Source organism: Panthera onca, chromosome A3, assembly GCF_046562875.1.
Source record: "Panthera onca isolate mPanOnc1 chromosome A3, mPanOnc1 haplotype 2, whole genome shotgun sequence".
Taxonomy (NCBI): Eukaryota; Metazoa; Chordata; class Mammalia; order Carnivora; family Felidae; genus Panthera; species Panthera onca.
Genome location: NC_138341.1, coordinates 128214652 through 128231833, shown reverse-complemented (window position 1 = coordinate 128231833; position 17182 = coordinate 128214652). Strand labels below are relative to the sequence as shown.

General features: G+C 46.0%; 1 protein-coding gene across 1 annotated transcript in view; it reads left to right on the top strand.

Annotated features, from left to right (window-relative positions):
- Positions 1-2514: 2514 nt before the first annotated feature.
- Positions 2515-17182, top strand: part of B4GALT5 (beta-1,4-galactosyltransferase 5) — a 73876-nt gene continuing 59208 nt past the window's right edge. The window contains exon 1 of the mRNA XM_078443959.2: positions 2515-2813. Coding sequence (XP_078300085.1) covers positions 2699-2813 — 115 coding nt within the window. The 5' untranslated portion in view covers positions 2515-2698. The remainder of the gene's footprint in view (positions 2814-17182) is intronic.

The following is a 17182-nucleotide window of genomic DNA, read 5'->3' as shown; positions in this document are numbered from 1 at the left end:
CTGTACCATTTGCTCAACTTCCCTATAGGTTTAAAAATGTTTTAAATAAAATATTGGGAGAAATGGTGAAAAAAGGTACAGAGACGGTTGTAGGTAAGTAAGTACATACTATGGAAATAATTCCAAATGCGATCTGTAAGTCTTGATTTGATGCTGTTGAAAAAAAATAACAGCTATAAAAGACATTCCTTAAACAATTGGGGAAATTTGGGAAATTTGGGAATGTACTGGCTATTACAGCATATTACAGTATGATTGTTCACTTTCTTTAAAAAAATTTTAAAGTTTATTTATTTATTTTGAGAGAGAGAGAGAAAGAGAGAGAGACCACAAGCAGGGTAGGGGCAGAGAGTGAGACGGAGAGAGAGAATCCCAAGGAGGCTCTGTGCTGACAGAGCAGAGCCCGATGCAGGCTCCAACCCTTGAACCGTGAGGTCACCACCTGAGCCAAAGGCAGATGCCCAACGGACTGAGCCACCCAGGTGCCCCGATTGTTCATTTTTTTTAATGTTTATTATTTTTGAGAGAGAGACAAAGTGAGAGTGGGGAAGGGACAGAGAGAGAGAGAGAGAGGGAGGGAGACACAGAATCCGAAGTAGGTTCCAAGCTCTGAGCTGTCAGCCCAGAGCCCTATGTGGGGCTCGAACTCACAAACTGCGAGATCATGGTGGGGCAGGGGCCGTGGTGTGGGCCAAACAAAAAGGAGTTACAGGTCAGATTACTCCAGCCAGTTTGAGATTTCTGGTCTAGGGCCTCAACTCAGCTCTCACTTAACTCTGAATCACGTCCCTGTAGAGGTGGGCAACACTGGGTCCATTTTGTAGGCAATGAATAGAATCTGTGGGGTAAACGACTTGTTTATGGTCACACAGCTAGCTGAGACCAAGCCAAGATTTGAACCCAAATCCGAGTCAAAATTCCCTGCCGAGAAAAGCAGAGAAATTTTGTTGTTTAAGCTTCTTCTGCCCCATCCCATTTTCCAGGGGTGTTGGTTAGGTGAGAGCTATGTGCATTTACCACGTGCCTGGTTTGCCATGGATTACTCAAATCCTCGCAACAACTGGATGCAATTGTTACTAATAATATCCGCCATTTTACTGAGAGGCACAGAGAGGTTAAGCAACTTGCCTGAAGTCACTCAGCTAAGAATGGAAGAGATAGGAGCCATGGAACCTAGACAGTCTGGCTCTAGAGCCCTCACTTACAGGCTCAGACACTGCAAAAAGTATAAATTACCTTAGGAATAGAAAGTGGGATTATTGTTGACTCTCAAAGAATCCCTCCTGATTGCTTCTGGGATTCCAAGACAGCCTCACAGTTCCTGGGAGATGTATCTACACCAGGACCGCTTTCCTCTCCAATTCAGCTGGAAGGTTCTTGAAGCCGGGCTGGTTCTTCTGACCTGGGGCTGATCTTAAAGCATTCTTTTGGTTATGGTCACACACACTATCCTACGGAGAAGGATACCAACTTGCAGGGTGCGAATTAGTAGCCAGATGTAATGTTGAGGTAAGTTACCACCTAGTGGTCACAGGTCTGCCTTGGGAGACAGGTCAGTTTTGATTTGAGCCCCTACTGCAAGGCTTGGGGGAATTGCTTCCCCTAGGAGCCTCAGTTTCCTCATTTGTGTAATAGCAATTATAAGAGCACAGACTGCAGGGCTGCTGGGGCAGTTTAACGACATAAGTAAAGCCCAGCGTCTCTCAACCCAAGTCCTCACGTTGATAATTGTTATCATTACACTCCTTATGATTCTGTGGGATGTGGACCCTGCCTAGAGATCTAACCTTTATCCTGGGTTTGGATAACCTGGGGACAGAGGAGGCTTTTTGACCTCAGGGCCTTTGTGCCTGCTGTTCACCCTTTTATGTCTCATCCCATGTCACCTGGTCAATGAGGCCTTCCTTAACCACACTAGCCTGCCTCCAATACGTTCTCGTGTTTTATTCTGTTCATATCATTTATCAGTACCCGATACTATGAACTGATTTGTCTCCTTTCCTCCTCGCTTTGGAGCGTGAGTTCATGAAGACAGATTTTGTCTGTTTTGTTCTCTGTAGCATGCCCAACACCAACAACAGTGTCTGGCCTATGGCCGATGTCTGGCTTTTAATAAATGGTGAGGTGAATTAATGAATGAATGAGTGAAGGTGTATGCCGAGCCCTTATGCCTATAATCCCCGCTCCACTGTCGCAGTAGGCGACCAGCAGCGTCAGACATTGCAGACGGCCCCTTGGCTCCCGGGCTAGGGGCGCCCTTGCGCGGAGCCCACCGGCACTTGAGCGACGCTCCCCGAAAGCCTGGGCGGTGGCCGCGCCAGGAGAGGGGCTGTCGCCATTTAGCGACGTTTCCTGCGGGCCGCCGCTCCGCCGCGGGAGCCGAACCGGGGGGTCGGGCGGCGAGGGAGCGCGCGCCGGTCTTTTGCGACGGTGCCCGGCGGCGCTGGCCCCGCCCCCGGCCCGCCTCCCGCGGCCCGCCCCGCCCCGCCCCGTCTCCGCCGCTGCGCTCGCTCCGGGCCGCTCAGGCCCCCGCCCGCTCTATGTGGCCCGGCCCGCGGTGGCCGGCGGCTGGGAGCGGCGAGGCGGCGGCGGCGAGCGGCGGCCCGCGAGGCCCGGGAGGTGGTGGCCGAGGCCCAGGCGGCGGCGGCAGCCCAGGAGGCGGCGGACGGGGAGCGGCGGGAGCAGGCTCGGCTGCAGAATGCGCGTCCGCCGGGGGCTGCTGCGGCTGCCGCGCCGCTCGCTGCTCGCCGCACTCTTCTTCTTCTCGCTGTCGTCCTCCCTGCTCTACTTCGTCTATGTGGCGCCCGGCATAGGTAGGAAGGAAGCCTGGGGTCCTGGGGGGGAGGCGCCGCTCCGGCCTCGGGGAGCGGGGGAGAATCTCGGGAACCCCTCGCCCCACCCTGACGGCGCGCCGACCCTCGGAAGACCCCGGCCGGAGGCCGCCCGGAGCCTGGCCGCGGAAGATTGCGGGGACCCCGACCCGACCCTCGGGAGACCCCACGCCCGGCCTTCGGGGGACGCCAGGACGTTCCCGCCCTCTGCACCCCGACGGGCCCCGGAACCCACTGCCCCCGCCTGCCTCCCGCGCACCCCCGGCCCTCCTTACTCCATCCCCTGGCGAGCCCGACGATACCTTCGCCCCCAGCCCCCGGGCCGGGACGCCCCCTTTCCCGCCCTTGCCTCCCTCGAGCCCCCCTTCCCGCCGCTCGGCTCGAGAACTCCCGCTCCTCCTCCCCCGGGGTCTCCCGAGGCCCCGGTTCCCGGCATTCCGCGGACCCCGAACCCTTTCGGCCCTCCCGCCCCTCGTCGCCGAGCCTCGGTGGTGGGGTCTCGAGGCGCCCCACCTTCCCGGTTCCCATCCATCCTTCCCCTCTCTCCTCCCGGGTGAGTCCACCGTTTCCTGCTCCCCCTCCCTACCCTTTCTTCCCTCCACTTTCCTGTTATATCCACCTCCAGGTTCTCCTCCCCAGCGCACACATTCTCCTCCTCCAAGTGGCCCCTTTCCTCTCCGGGTGGCACCCCCCCCCCCCCCCACCTTATGGCGGTCCACCCCCCCTCCCATTCAATCTGTTAAACCCTGAGCGTCCCACGCCTCCTCCCCATCTCCATCTCCCCACCCCCCACCCCCAAGGGCACACCCTTGTTACTCCGCCCCGTACCTCTTTTCCTTCCCCAAATTCTCCGCCCCCCCCCCCCCCCTCCGGTCCTCGGCCGCAGTTTCTTCCTGAATGAAGACTTAGGAGAGGGGCTGTCTGGACCCTTCCACCCTTTTACTTCTCTCTCGTAGCCTTGAGGGTAGAAGGTGGCCCTTCAGTATCCTGTGGTGCCTGCTCAGTGGTGCCTGCTCAGGGACCGAGAGGACACGTAAATTGGCCCTAGAGGAGGAGATGTGATAAGAGCCTTGGGGGAAATGGTGCCAGGTGGGAAGGAGGAGCATGGAGAAAAAATGGAATGGGTACTCATTCTTCTGGAAGGCATGTCCTTTAAAGGCAAGACAGCCCCGGGAGAAACTGAACACTGCCCAAGCATAGACTTTGTAAGACCACAGAGCAGACAGACATAAAGGACATGAAGAAAGAGATTGGAAGGAAATACAGCATGAGGGTTAAGGTCAGAGGACACCGAGGTCAGACTCGAATTCAAATCCTTGCCCTTTATGACCTTGGGCAAGTTCCTGAGCCTCAGCTTTTCTCCTCTGTAAAATGGGAGTACTAAGCCTAGCCTCATAGGGTTTTAAGGATGGAAGTAGATAAATTCTTTTTTAAAGCACTTACGATGCACAGGGAGTTTTTGTACGTGTTTTTTTAAAAAACAGTTACATGCAACTTTGGAGAAAGAAGGGAGTAGATGGAAGGTTTAAAGAATGTATTTGACTGACAGGGTGTCACCACACGCTCCAGAGAAAACTTTAGTTCAGGGTGAAAAATGACCAGAAGATGCTGTTGGGGCTGGGGCAAGGAGAGTAGATTCTGCTATAAAAAGTCTGGGTCATTTGGATGTTAGGAAAGGGTTGATGGGTTCACTATAGGGGCATGCCCTTTAGGACTGTAGTAATGCCTAGTGCCATTCTCTGTTGACCTGTCAACACTGAACTAGCTGAATAGAGGAATTTCCAGATAGAGCAGGAGATTCTCTCCTGATTTTTTTTTTTTTTTTTAAGAGCGTATTTCACTTGCTGGTTAATATTGCTGCTGTATACTATAAATGAAACCTGGAAAGATAGAACAGGCACCATCTGATTGTCCTAACAGTTTATGAAGTATCTTAGGGAAAAAACATCCCTCTGGGAGAGTATAGTATGTGGTCTGATGGATCAGATTAGGAGATAGGAATTTTGGCAGAATGAGAACAGGTGAGTAATTAGTGGAATTAATTGAGAAAAGAGGTCATTAGCATATTAGATATTAGACTTACTAACAATGGGTGTGAGATGATATAGATTTAGACCTAAATGTATTCTTGCAGCCATAACCGCTTTCCGTGACAGGTTATTTCTGTTGTTTGTACATAAATCAACCATATCCAAATAGCAGAATAATCCCACTGGGATGGTGATCACCCTTGAGATTAGAAAGGTTAGAAGGCACATTCTCCAGCAGAACTCACCAACTCAGTTAGAATTCCTCAACAATAAATTTTTAGGTCAGTGGAACCCCAGTGTAAAATGATGAACATTTACCATGCTTAGATTCCTGTGTCATTGAAAACTGAAAAAGATGCGGTGCACTTACATTTTCACTGGTTTTTCCTTAAATGGAAGTCTTCCAAAGGGCAGATCTTCTCAGGATTCAACTTCTGTTAGTGGAGAATGTGAACTGCACAAAAGATGTGGAATGGCTTTAGGGTTCTTGTAGGCACAGTTATAGTCAGCTGTTTGGTGGGATTTTTGGTCTTGTTTTTGTTTTTGTTTTGTTTTGTTTTCTAAATCTTGGCTTTCCTGTTAATACACTTAATTTCTCCAATGGCCAGCTTTGGACAGTGGGGTGGCAAATCTTTCCAAAGGTTAAGGCAATCTAGAGAAATAGAAGGTTTTATGGGCCTTGGGTTGTCAACACCTTAATTTGAGACAGTTATTAAAATGAGCTTAGAAAATAACATTAGGTTGAACCATATGAAATTTCTGTTTTTGCAGGTCAAAAACAGTTGTATATTGGCAGTGTGATGATAGCTTAACCTGATTCATTTCCAAATAATGACATTTCTCACTTCTGGCTTAATGGAAAGTGTTAGTGACTTACATTTCCTTCCGGGTTTAATTTTTTCCAGTCCTGCTTTTGATTTGCCTTATATACCCAGTGATCACGTTTTGCTCAAAGGCCTAAAGAGAAATCATCAGTCCAAAAAGTGTGTTACAACTATATTCAGAAATAAGTAGACTTGAATTGAAATTGAGGTAAGAGAAAATTAATGTTAGTTTTAAGTATTTTAAAGTTGTTCATATATGATAGAATCCAGCCACAATTTTAGCCTGCCCACTGACTTAGTATCTTTGAGTTCTCATGCCAGCTTCTAATATTGGTGACCTTTCGTCCGAGAGCAAAGGGCAACATCCCGGACTTGAGGGTCATCTGAAATAGGGGTAATGGCACCATTCGACTTAGAAAATTGGATGTGAGGACTGTTCCTTGCTAGATATGAGTACACTGTGCTTGTAATAAGTACAAAGAGTTCCCAGCTGCTTCAATATCCCTATCCCAGTCCAGTTAGTGATTTCAAAATATGGCTTCACGGCATATTACATTTCTGTTATTAATTCAAGGGTAGTGTTTTATATCAGCAGGTTGAAAGTAGAAATGAAAAGGATGGGGCAGAAAATGTGATGAAGGTGCTGGATTTGAAATGTCTGAAGCAGCAGCTGATCTGGTGATCAAAATGTGTACGAGCCTCTCTAGCCCTGCCCCAGCCACAGCCTGACCGATTCCCGTGTGTTTAATCGCTGTTTCACCCGTCCTGGTGAAATATCCCTATTCCTTTCAGAGTTCTGAAGAAAACTTTGAACTTATTTATGATCCCTTAACTTCAAGAAAAAAAAAATCTAACAGCTCAGAGTACATCTATATATTGCAGTCTGACCAGATCTTATAGAAGATAAGAGAAGTGAACTATTTATAGGTGTACATAGGAAAGGCTGATTTAAAAGCTTCTTAGTAAGTTTATGGGGCTGTTAGATGGGAAGGTTGTATAGAGGTTACTGACCTTTCAAATTGGTAAAATAGCTACTAATTTTGAGAGAGGTGCCGTGCATGGTTGGAGGTAATAATCTATGTATTGACGAAACTTTATGAATTGAGGTTCTGCCATTGAAACTAATTTTTCGTTTGTCCTTGGATTACCGAGGAGAGGAAATGGGGAACGATTTTTCCCTTTTGGCTTGCTTAGTTCCAAGAAAAGTTTGATTTTTGGTTGGCTTTTGGAAGGCAGGAACCAGTAATGCTAATCCCACCTGATTTGACCAAATGACCTTGAGCAAGTCACTTGATTCTCTCTGATCTTATACTTGACAAAACCCCAAAGTTGTCTGAAAAACCAGAACTTCATCTTAACCAACTTTTTTTTTTTTTTTAATTTTTTTTTTTAACGTTTATTTATTTTTGAGACAGAGAGAGACAGAGCATGAACAGGGGAGGGGCAGAGAGAGAGGGAGACACAGAATCTGAAACAGGCCCCAGGCTCTGAGCTGTCAGCACAGAGCCCGTCGTGGGGCTCGAACTCACGGACCGTGAAATCATGACCGGAGCCGAACTCAGACGCTTAACCGACCGAGCCACCCAGGTGCCCCCATCTTAACCAACTTTTAATGAGATGTTTTCACATACAGAAAGTTGATAATTCATTCATATTCTGTACAAATATTGGGCCTAAGATTTTAGATAAGATACATGTTTTATGTAGTCAAGTGCAACTTTTTCTAATAACCATAGGAAAATTTCAGAACCCCCAGTTTGGTATGAAAACAGCCTTGTTTTTTTGTTTTTTTGTGGGGTTTTTTTGTACCCTATGTGAAAATGCCCCCTAAATGCCACAGTGCATGTAGTTCTTGAGCTTTTGTGGAGTGATACACATATGGTGGAATGTGGGTTATTTTTTTTTTTTTAAAGTAAAAAAACCGGGGCACCTGGGTGGCGCAGTCGGTTAAGCGTCCGACTTCAGCCAGGTCACGATCTCGCGGTCCGTGAGTTCGAGCCCCGCGTCAGGCTCTGGGCTGATGGCTCGGAGCCTGGAGCCTGTTTCCGATTCTGTGTCTCCCTCTCTCTCTGCCCCTCCCCCGTTCATGCTCTGTCTCTCTCTGTCCCAAAAATAAATAAAAAACGTTGAAAAAAAAAAAATTTTTAAAATAAAAAAAAAAAAAAATAAAAGTAAAAAAACCTCATCCTGTTAAAGATCGCCACCCCCTCATGCTCATTTTCACACTCAACTCACTCAAATATTTTCTTTGAGTCCGGTCAGTTGTCTTAGAAGGAAACCATCTTTAGGGAACAGGTTGAAGTTATAAAACGGAACAGCACGTTTTTTTTTTTTTAATTTTTTTTTTTAACGTTTATTTATTTTTGAGACAGAGACAGAGCATGAACGGGGGAGGGTCAGAGAGAGGGAGACACAGAATCTGAAACAGGCTCCAGGCTCTGAGCTGTCAGCACAGAGCCCGACGCGGGGCTCGAACTCACGGACCGTGAGATCATGACCTGAGCCGAAGTCGGCCGCTTAACCGACAGAGCCACCCAGGCGCCCCGGAACAGCACATTTTTGACCAGGACTTTGGCGACGTTTCATGTCTCCCCTGCAGCATTTTGCTGTGTTGGAAACAAGGTCTGGGTTTGGAGATGAAATGTCTTTAACAGTGAAAATATGCTCATCTTGGACAATCTTTAGAAGCAGCCGTTCACACGGTATCAGATATGGTTCCAGGCCTTTGATACTGTAGCCAGTAGATGGTCCCGCCCCAATCCTGACATCACCCCCCCCCCCCCACCCCAAGCTTGAGAGGCCAGTGGGAGCAGCATATAATACATTACCAGGAAGGAGGGTCTCTGTGTTGCTAAGACTCTTTGGAACTCTTCAGGAGAGTAGAAATTCCAAACCATAGAAGCCAAAATGCAACTGACTGCTCTAATTTTGGAGCTTTTTTGATCATAGGAGATCTGTTGGACACATCCAACCGTCTAAAGCAAACAAAACTTTAGCAGGCAAGAAGTAAAAGAATGTGATGCTGCTGAGGCCTGTCAAAGAAGTAGAGAAAACTGGAGCTTAACACTGGTCAAGATAAAGGATAATCAGAAGCAGACAGGTTGGGTGTGGCTTGAAAGAGGCGAACGGAGCCCTCTTGAGAAGAGGCGGGCCTGCGTATGCTGCTAGTGTAAGGGTAGTTGTTCCTTAGTTTCTTTCTTTCTTCTTTTTTTTTTTAGTGTTTATTTTTGAGAGAGAGCATGAATGGGGGAGGGGCAGAGAGAGAGGGAGACAGAATCCCAAGGGGGCTCCGCGCTGTCAGCACAGAGCCCGACGCGGGGCTCGCACTCACGGACCGTGAGATCATGACCTGAGCCGAAGTCGCCGCTTAACTGACTGAGCCCCCCAGGCGCCCCAGTTATTCCTTAGTTTCTAATACCAGCTAAGTAAGCGTGCTTGCCTTCACACAGTAGGTGTATTTTTGTAGAAATATGTGAGAAAATGAAAGGAATTTAAGATCCATGGGTCAATAATGAGTATTTCAGTATCTACCTGTTATGTTACCAGCTGTGGGAGATATTTGAATTCTAAGCTTCTTTTTAAACATTTTTAAATACAAAAGATGTTTTATTTTATTTATTTTATTTTTTATTTATTTATTTATTTATTTATTTATTTTTAACGTTTATTTATTTTTGAGACAGAGAGAGACAGAGCATGAACGGGGGAGGGTCAGAGAGAGAGGGAGACACAGAACCGGAAGCAGGCTCCAGGCTCTGAGCCATCGGCCCAGAGCCCGACGCGGGGCTCGAACTCACGGAACGTGAGATCGTGACCTGAGCTGAAGTCAGACGCTTAACTGACTGAGCCACCCAGGCACCCCAAGATGTTTTATTTTAGAGAGAGTGTGCGCACGCTTGAGAGGGATAGAGGGACAGAGGGAGGGAGAGAGAGAATCCCCAGCAGGCTCCACGCTGAGTGTGGATCCACACAAGGCTTGATCCCACGACCCTGGGATCATGACCTGAGCTGAAATCAAGAGTCAGATGCTCATCCAGCTGAGCCACCCAGGCACCCCTGAATTCCAGACTGACTGCTTCTTTCACTTTCTAGATGATTGTATAAGCCCAAGTTGAGTCATTAACTTGCCCAAAGTGAGAATTGTAAGATATCCCTGAGGCACATGCAGTATGGTTGAAAAGATAAGATTAATCACAAGAAACAACTAGGGAAAAGTAGAATAAAGGCATTCATTCCTTTATTCAACTGGTGGTTCCTTTGAGAGCCTCCTCTGGTCTGATGCTCTTTTGGGTATTGGGTCGTCTAGAAATGAATAAGGCAGAACATTTTGCCATCTTGGCGCTTTTATTTCAGTGAGAGGTTTTTGCCTTTGTGGTGCTTTTATCCTAATAAGGAGACAACCAATGTACAAGAAGATTTCAGATAGCTGTAGGAGTGACGGAGTATCTGTTGTATTTTATTTGTTTATTTTTTTAAGTTTAGCTATTTTGAAAGAGAGTGAGAACACCCACGCGTGGGGGGAGGGGCAGAGAGAAGGGAGAGAGCGAATCCCAAGCAGTCCCCACACTGTCAGTGCAGAGCCCAACAAAGCCCAACGTGGGACTCCATCCTACCAACCTGAGATCATGACCTGAGCCAAGATCAAGAGGCACTTAACTGACTGAGCCACCCAGGTGCCCCCTGAGTGTCTATTTTAGATTGAGTGGTTAGGGAAAGCCTTGTTGAAGAGGTGATACTTGTCTTGGAGGGGTAGAATGAATCGTTGACAGGTTTGGGGGTGGTGGTGGGGGTAGGGATGGGGATACCCAGCATGTATAAAAGCCTTGAGGCAGGGATGAGTTTGAGTGAAGGTTGACTGGATTTAAAAAACAAAATTATTTTTGACAGAGAGAGACAGAGCATGAGCAGGGGAGGGGCAGAGAGAGAGAGAGGGAGACACAGAATCCGAAGCAGGCTCCAGGCTCCGAGCTGTCCACACAGAGCCCGACGTGGGGCTCGAACTCACGGACTGCGAGGTCGTGACCTGAGCCCAAGTCGGATGCCCAACCGACTGAGCCACCCGGGGGCCCTGACTGGATTTTTTTTAAGAGATGGGAGAGTGGTAGGAGATGAATTCAGAAATGTAGGAGGGGTCAGGCTGTGTAGGACCCTGTAGCCATGGTAAGGACTGGAGAATAGGACTGAACATTAGCTTAGAAGTCAGCCAGACCTAGGTTTTGAATCAACACACCGAATGTGCACATTGTTTCTTCCCTCCCTCCCTCTCCTCCCCTCCTCTCCCCTCCTCTCCCCTCCCTCCCTCCCTCCCTTCCCTCCTTTTCCTCCTTGCTCAGAGCGGGGCTCTAACTCACAGTCCTGAGATCAAGAGTCACAAGCTCTATGCAATGAGCCAGCCAGGTCCCCCGGGCAAATTATTTTCAATTTTCTTATCTACCAAGTGGAAGATACTATCTTTCTCATGGTTGTGGTGGGAATTAAGTAGAGCATGTATGTAAAAGGGCTTAGCACAGAGCTTGACACCAAGCTCCCTAGGTTTGTAACGATTATTTGTAAGTGGGAGACGTCCTCCACCGCGGCTCTAGTCCGGCATCACCGGTGACTAGACAGGAAGCGGTATTCAGTCTTCACGTCTGTAAACTGAGGGCACGGATGGTGGTACAGATTCTAGGGATGCTGTCAGATCTGAGGTTACAGGATTCTGGGCGAGTGTGGATGGCACCTTGATGTGGAAGAAGGAATAATGGCTTGTGTTGCGTAAAGGCACCCATCTTTTAAAATTTGGGTTTCCCGCTTGCTTAACCCTCGGTGAGGTGCTGAGCCGTGGCTTCTGTGGCACTGCTGGGGTGGCGAAGTGTTTGCGCAGTTTCCCCCTTTGGGGTGATGGAGAAGTTCACTGTGTGCAGTGCTGTTGTCTTGGGACAGTTTTTGCCCTAAAAAGAAGAATTTTTGCACTCAAGTCTGTATCTTTGAAATTACTATGACAAGGAAAAGAAAAAAAAAAATTGTGTGTTGTCTTGGGCAAGGGAAAGAAACTAAAAAGAATTTTATGGGGAATATCTTGGGGATGTTAAAACCTCCCCCCCCCCCTTTTTTTTTTTTTTTTTTTTTGTCCTTGGGGAAATCCTTTTAAGTTTTAATCTGCTAAATCAGTCCTTTCCCTAGTATCACACTTTTGCTTTCAAGTGTGAGATAGCCCCGGACTCATTAGCTCCTGCTCCGTCCTCCGTCCTCTAGGTAATTGGATGCTAAATGAAAATGAATATCACATTTTGACCCAGTAAATTCTTTTTTATGTTGTGGCTTTATCCTGAAGAACATTCATACCTCCTGCCGATCCCCTGAATTCAGTGTTTTCCCAGGCACGGGAGTCACCCTGAATCATTTAAAATGCTGTCTCTTCTCCAGTGTCCCTCCCTCCCCTCCCTTTGCTGGTTTGAGTAAGCAATTATTAGACGGTAGGCATTGTTCCTGCTCCTTCCCAGGTTACAGATACCCAGGTACTTTGCAGCGACTAGAAGGCAACCTGGTCATTGTTTCTGAGTTACCTTAGTTACCGTCATCAATTATGAACAGTTCTCTGAGGCGATTAGTGGCCTAATTATGGTGATGAAAATGCTGTGGAGCGTCAGGTACCAGCAGGCGTGGGTCGTAGGACAGCTCAGTGTTGTGCTTTAAAACTTAAATTAATCTAGGCTATGCTAGTGAGCACGACTGTGTATTATTTTTTATTAAAGAGCTGCAAACCATTTAAATATCATAAAGGGGGAACTGTTTTCTTCACCCTCCAGGTGGTCCCAAAACTATGATTCATAGTCATTTAAACCTTTTGCTTAGTTCTCATTGCTGAACAACCATGCGCTGGGAAAGATGGGAAAACAAGAGGTTTTTTTTCTGTTTGTTTGTTTGTTTGTTTTTTTCCCTCATAGAACTGCTAATTATCCCATCTTGAGGAGTTCTGCTTTTAGGCACCACGCCTAAATTATACTCAGGATTGTGATGTATATATTTTCCGAGTGGTAGCCCATTGGCTTGTGAAGGTCAGAAAATAGTATTTTCTTAAATGCTGCGCTGTGATCATGTTTGGGTTGTTGAAAGAAAGGAAAGAAAGAAAGAAAGAAAGGTCCTTTATTCCAGTTTAGAAAGTGACAAATTGGGGGGCGCCTGGGTGGCTCAGTCGGTTAAGCGTCCGACTTCGGCCCAGGTCATGATCTCACTGTTCGTGAGTTCAAGCCCTGCATCAGACTCTGTGCTGACAGCTCAGAGCCTGGAGCCTGTTTCAGATTCTGTGCCTCCCTCTCTCTCTGCCCCTCCCCCACTAGCACTCTGTCTCCCCCGTCTCAAAAATAAATAAACATTAAAAAAAAATTAAAAAAAAAAAAAAAAGAAAGTGACAAATTGGTAACTTCAATTAAACCACGTGGGCCAAAATGGTAACAGACTGGTTTTAGGAGTTTTGATGTACTTATTATGAAACTGTGTATTTTAAATAAAAGCATTTAATCTTTTAACTTGTTAAGAAAAACTCACTTTATCCATATCGTCATAATCTGTAGAGTCCTGATGGGGAAGTTTTCTGGATTGTGATTTTTTTGGGGGGTCTAGGATAGTGCCTAGCACGTTGTATGCACTTCAGCATTTGATGGCGTGAATGAAGAAACTGTCGTCCGGGTAAATCAATCAGCCTTTCGTTGTGGGATTGCATTCACTCTGGGGGAAGGACTGCTTCTTCTGTTAATCCTGGTTTTGAAGTGGCTTTGCATTCATTTTGCCCCAAACTACTTTGTACTTGTTTTCTTTGTGATAGAAAAATATACATCATAAAGTTTGCCTTGTATTTTAGTAATTTAAATGTGTAATTCTGTGGCTTTCGTTACATTCACAAGTTTTGCACCCATCACCATTTCCAAAAATGTCATCACCTCAAGCAGAAGCTCTGTTCCCAGTAAACAGTAATTCCTCATTCTCCTCTTTCCTCAGCCCCAGGTACCCTCTAATCTACTCTGTCTCTATGAATTTGCCTTTTCTAGATGCTTCACATAAGTGGAATCCTAGAATACTGTCTTTTTGTACCTGGTTTGTTTCACCTCCTGTAGTGTTTTCGAGGCTCATCCATGTGATGGCATGATCAGAAGTTTGTTCCTTTCATGACTGAAGAATATTCCATTGTATGTATTCACCACATTTGGTTTTTTCATCTTCGACGAGCACTTGAATTATTTCCACCTTTTGGGTACGTGGATAATGCCACTGTGAACTTTAGTGTACAAATATCTGCTTGAGTCTCTGTTTTTAATTCTTTGGGGTATATGTTTAGGATTGGAATTGCTGAGCGATGTGGTCATTCTAGTTAATTTTTTGAGGAACGGCCAGACTTTTCCACGGTGGGTGCACCATTTTACGTTCCTACCAGCGGTGTATGAGGGTTCCAGTTTGCCACATCCTGGCGGCCCTTCTTATTCTCCATTTTTGGGTGTTTTTTTTTTTTTTTTTTTATTTGAGTATAAACATCTTAGGTGTGAAATGATGGCTCATTGTGGTTTTGCTTTGTATTTCCTTAATGACGAATAATGAGCATCTTTTCATGGGTTTATTGGCCGTTTGTGTATCTTGTTTGGAGAAATGTCTGTTCTGGTCCTTTGCCCATTTTTTAATTGGATTGTCTGTTGAGTTGTGAGAAGCTCTCTCTATTTTCTGAATATTAAGCTGTTATCAGATCTGTGGTTTGCAAATATCTTCTCCCATTCTGTGGGCTGCTTTTCACCCTTGATAGCAACCTTTGGTGTGCAAAAGTTTTTAATTTTAATGAGGTTCAATTTGTCTCTTTTTTTTCTTTTGTTTGCACTTTAAAAAAATGTACTGCTAACTTTTGCTCTCTTCAGCGTGCCCATTCCTTTTTCTGCCTGTGAAGGTCTGATAGGCGTTTGTAATGCTTAAGTTACCAGAAGGCATTTCGTGCATTTCCTGCACAAGCTACTACTGGTCTGGTTACTGAGAAAGGAGGAGTCACAGGTTTTTGGTTTATTTTGCTCTTAACCTCTTTAAATGTGATGCTGCTTGCTTGACTTCTGACTCTGTCTTTAAAATAGTTACTCTTTCTGCTAAACTTGACACGCTGTGCGGATTGTGTTAAGTATTTCAAGTGTTAGAAGAGTCCTGTGACTTTTTCTGATGGAAGGGGGACTATCCACGTCTTATTTGATGTTTTTTGTTTATTGGTTATTTTGTCCAGCGGGACTGAAATATAACTTAAACGTTTTCTGCTTCGAGTCGCGGTTCTCTGAAAGTCCGTGTAAAGGCAAGGCCAGATGTTGAGATACCACATTTTTGGTGGTGGGGACAATACAGTTTACTGATTGAACATCTGCTACAGAAGAGAAATTTGGAAAATATTACAGATTGGTGAACATAGTTAATGAAACACTGGGCTCATTATTTTCCATACAGAAATGAAAGGGGCTGATGACTTCTACGATAGGGAAAAGTAAATTTTACTTGGCATTTGGTTGACCCCAAATCTCCATTAACCAGCACCTTATACATTTTGTTATTATTTTTTTAATGCTTATTTATTTTTGAGAGAGATTGAGAGAGCAGAGTGCGAGAGAGAGGGAGACACAGAATCCAAAGCAGGATCAAGGCTCTGAGCTGTCAGCACGGAGCCTGATGCGGGGCTCAAACCCACCGACCGGGAAATCATGACCTGAGCCAAAGTCAACCGACTGAGCCACCACCCAGAGGCCCCTACATTTGGTTATTTAATAGTAGGTGCTGGTGGTTAGAATGAAGACAGTGGAGGCGTGGTTTTGAGTTTGGTATGAAATGTGGGGTCATTTTGTTTGTTTTTGTTTTGTCTTCTGATTCGTTGAAAATTGGTAATTCCTTATTCACCAGAGCGTTCTGTTTCCCCGTGCCTCCCGGTCAACGGCACAGGCCAGGCTGGCAGGTGGAGGTGAGGCACACGCTGCCAGGATGGTCACTGCATGATGAGGAGGGGTGTGGTGTGAACACAGGATTTTTTATTTTTCATCCTGTTTCCTTCGTAACATTATCAGAATATGAACAGAGTGTAAAGAATGGGCAAAAGGGAAAACCTAATATGTAACACCTGCTGAACTCCTGTACCTCTGACAAGGTGAAATTTGGCAATTTTATTGTTTTGTGCCCGGTGCCAGCTGCAGATGTACTTATGTAAACATGAGTGATAATGGTAGTGATTAAAGACAGGTGGGTCCTTAGAAAATTTTTTTTCTGTGATGAAAAAAAAGTACATAAACTTGGCTTTTCATCTGCCTACTTTGGCTACTAGAGCTATAACTTCATTAATTTAATCTCCGTGTTACACCCTCGCAGTGTGCTGGGCTTTGGGGTTCGGCAATGAATAAGGCAGGCACCACAGCTCTGTTACTTTTTAAGTATTCGGCTAGGGACTACAGCTCCCCTGTAGTAAACATTTTCAATTTTGCGTGATTTGATACTCCTGGATGGATGTGTCTAGTTGAAGATCAGTTTCAACTGCTGTTCAGTTGGTGTTAACATTCCTTAGTCGTCAGAAATAATAGTGCATATAATTTAAGACATTTAAGACCGTGGTATTTGAGACAGCAGAAAAGTTAAATTCTTGAAAACACATTTGATTTCCTACCCCACTGGGCTCAGTGGTTGTGCCTGGTTTTGGTTGGTGGTTACATTTACAGGGAATGTGGCTGCTGTGTGTCTCCTGAATGGAGTCATGGTGATGGTGGTAAGCAATGACCTGATGTTTCTCAATAAGAACAGTGCTCTCTGGACCAGTGGAGGAGGGACACATTTACATGCCGAGGCCTCTTCTCTTCCACCTGGAAGAGTGTCGGTTTTAGAATACAAGTCTGGCACCGAGTAGGTGCTCAGGAGGCATTTGTCCGACATAATGAATTTGTCTCCTACCCTTCGGTGACTCTGATTACTCTTGGAATAAAGTTCAGACTCCCTGTCATAACTTGTAAGGCCTTCTATCTTACCTGATTCTACCTCCCTCTCCAGCCTCATTTATGCCACTCTTCTCCTGTCCCTCCAACATAGACTAGACTCTTTCCTTTTCCTTTTCACTGGCTGACTTCTGTGCTCCTGCCCATCTTCAGACCTCTCTCTCATTCAGTGTTAAGTGGATGGGGCTTACCTTTCTTGTTCATTGTTGTATTCCTGCCTAGAACACTGTCTTGTCACACAGAAGGTGTGCAGTCAGTATGTATTTGTGTTTTTTTAATGTTTATTTTTTTGAGAGAGACAGAGAGAGAGACAGAGGGAGAACGAGCAGGGGAGGAGCAGAGAGAGAGGGAAACACAGAATCCGAAGTAGGCTCTGTGCTGACAGCTTAGAGCCTGACATGGAGCTCGAACTCACGAACTGCGAGATCATGACCTGAGCTGAAGTCGGAGGCTTCACCCAGCCACCCAGGCGCCCCACTATTTATTTGTTAAGTTAGGGAAGTAAAGGAGAGGTGGACAGATCTGAGGTGCTG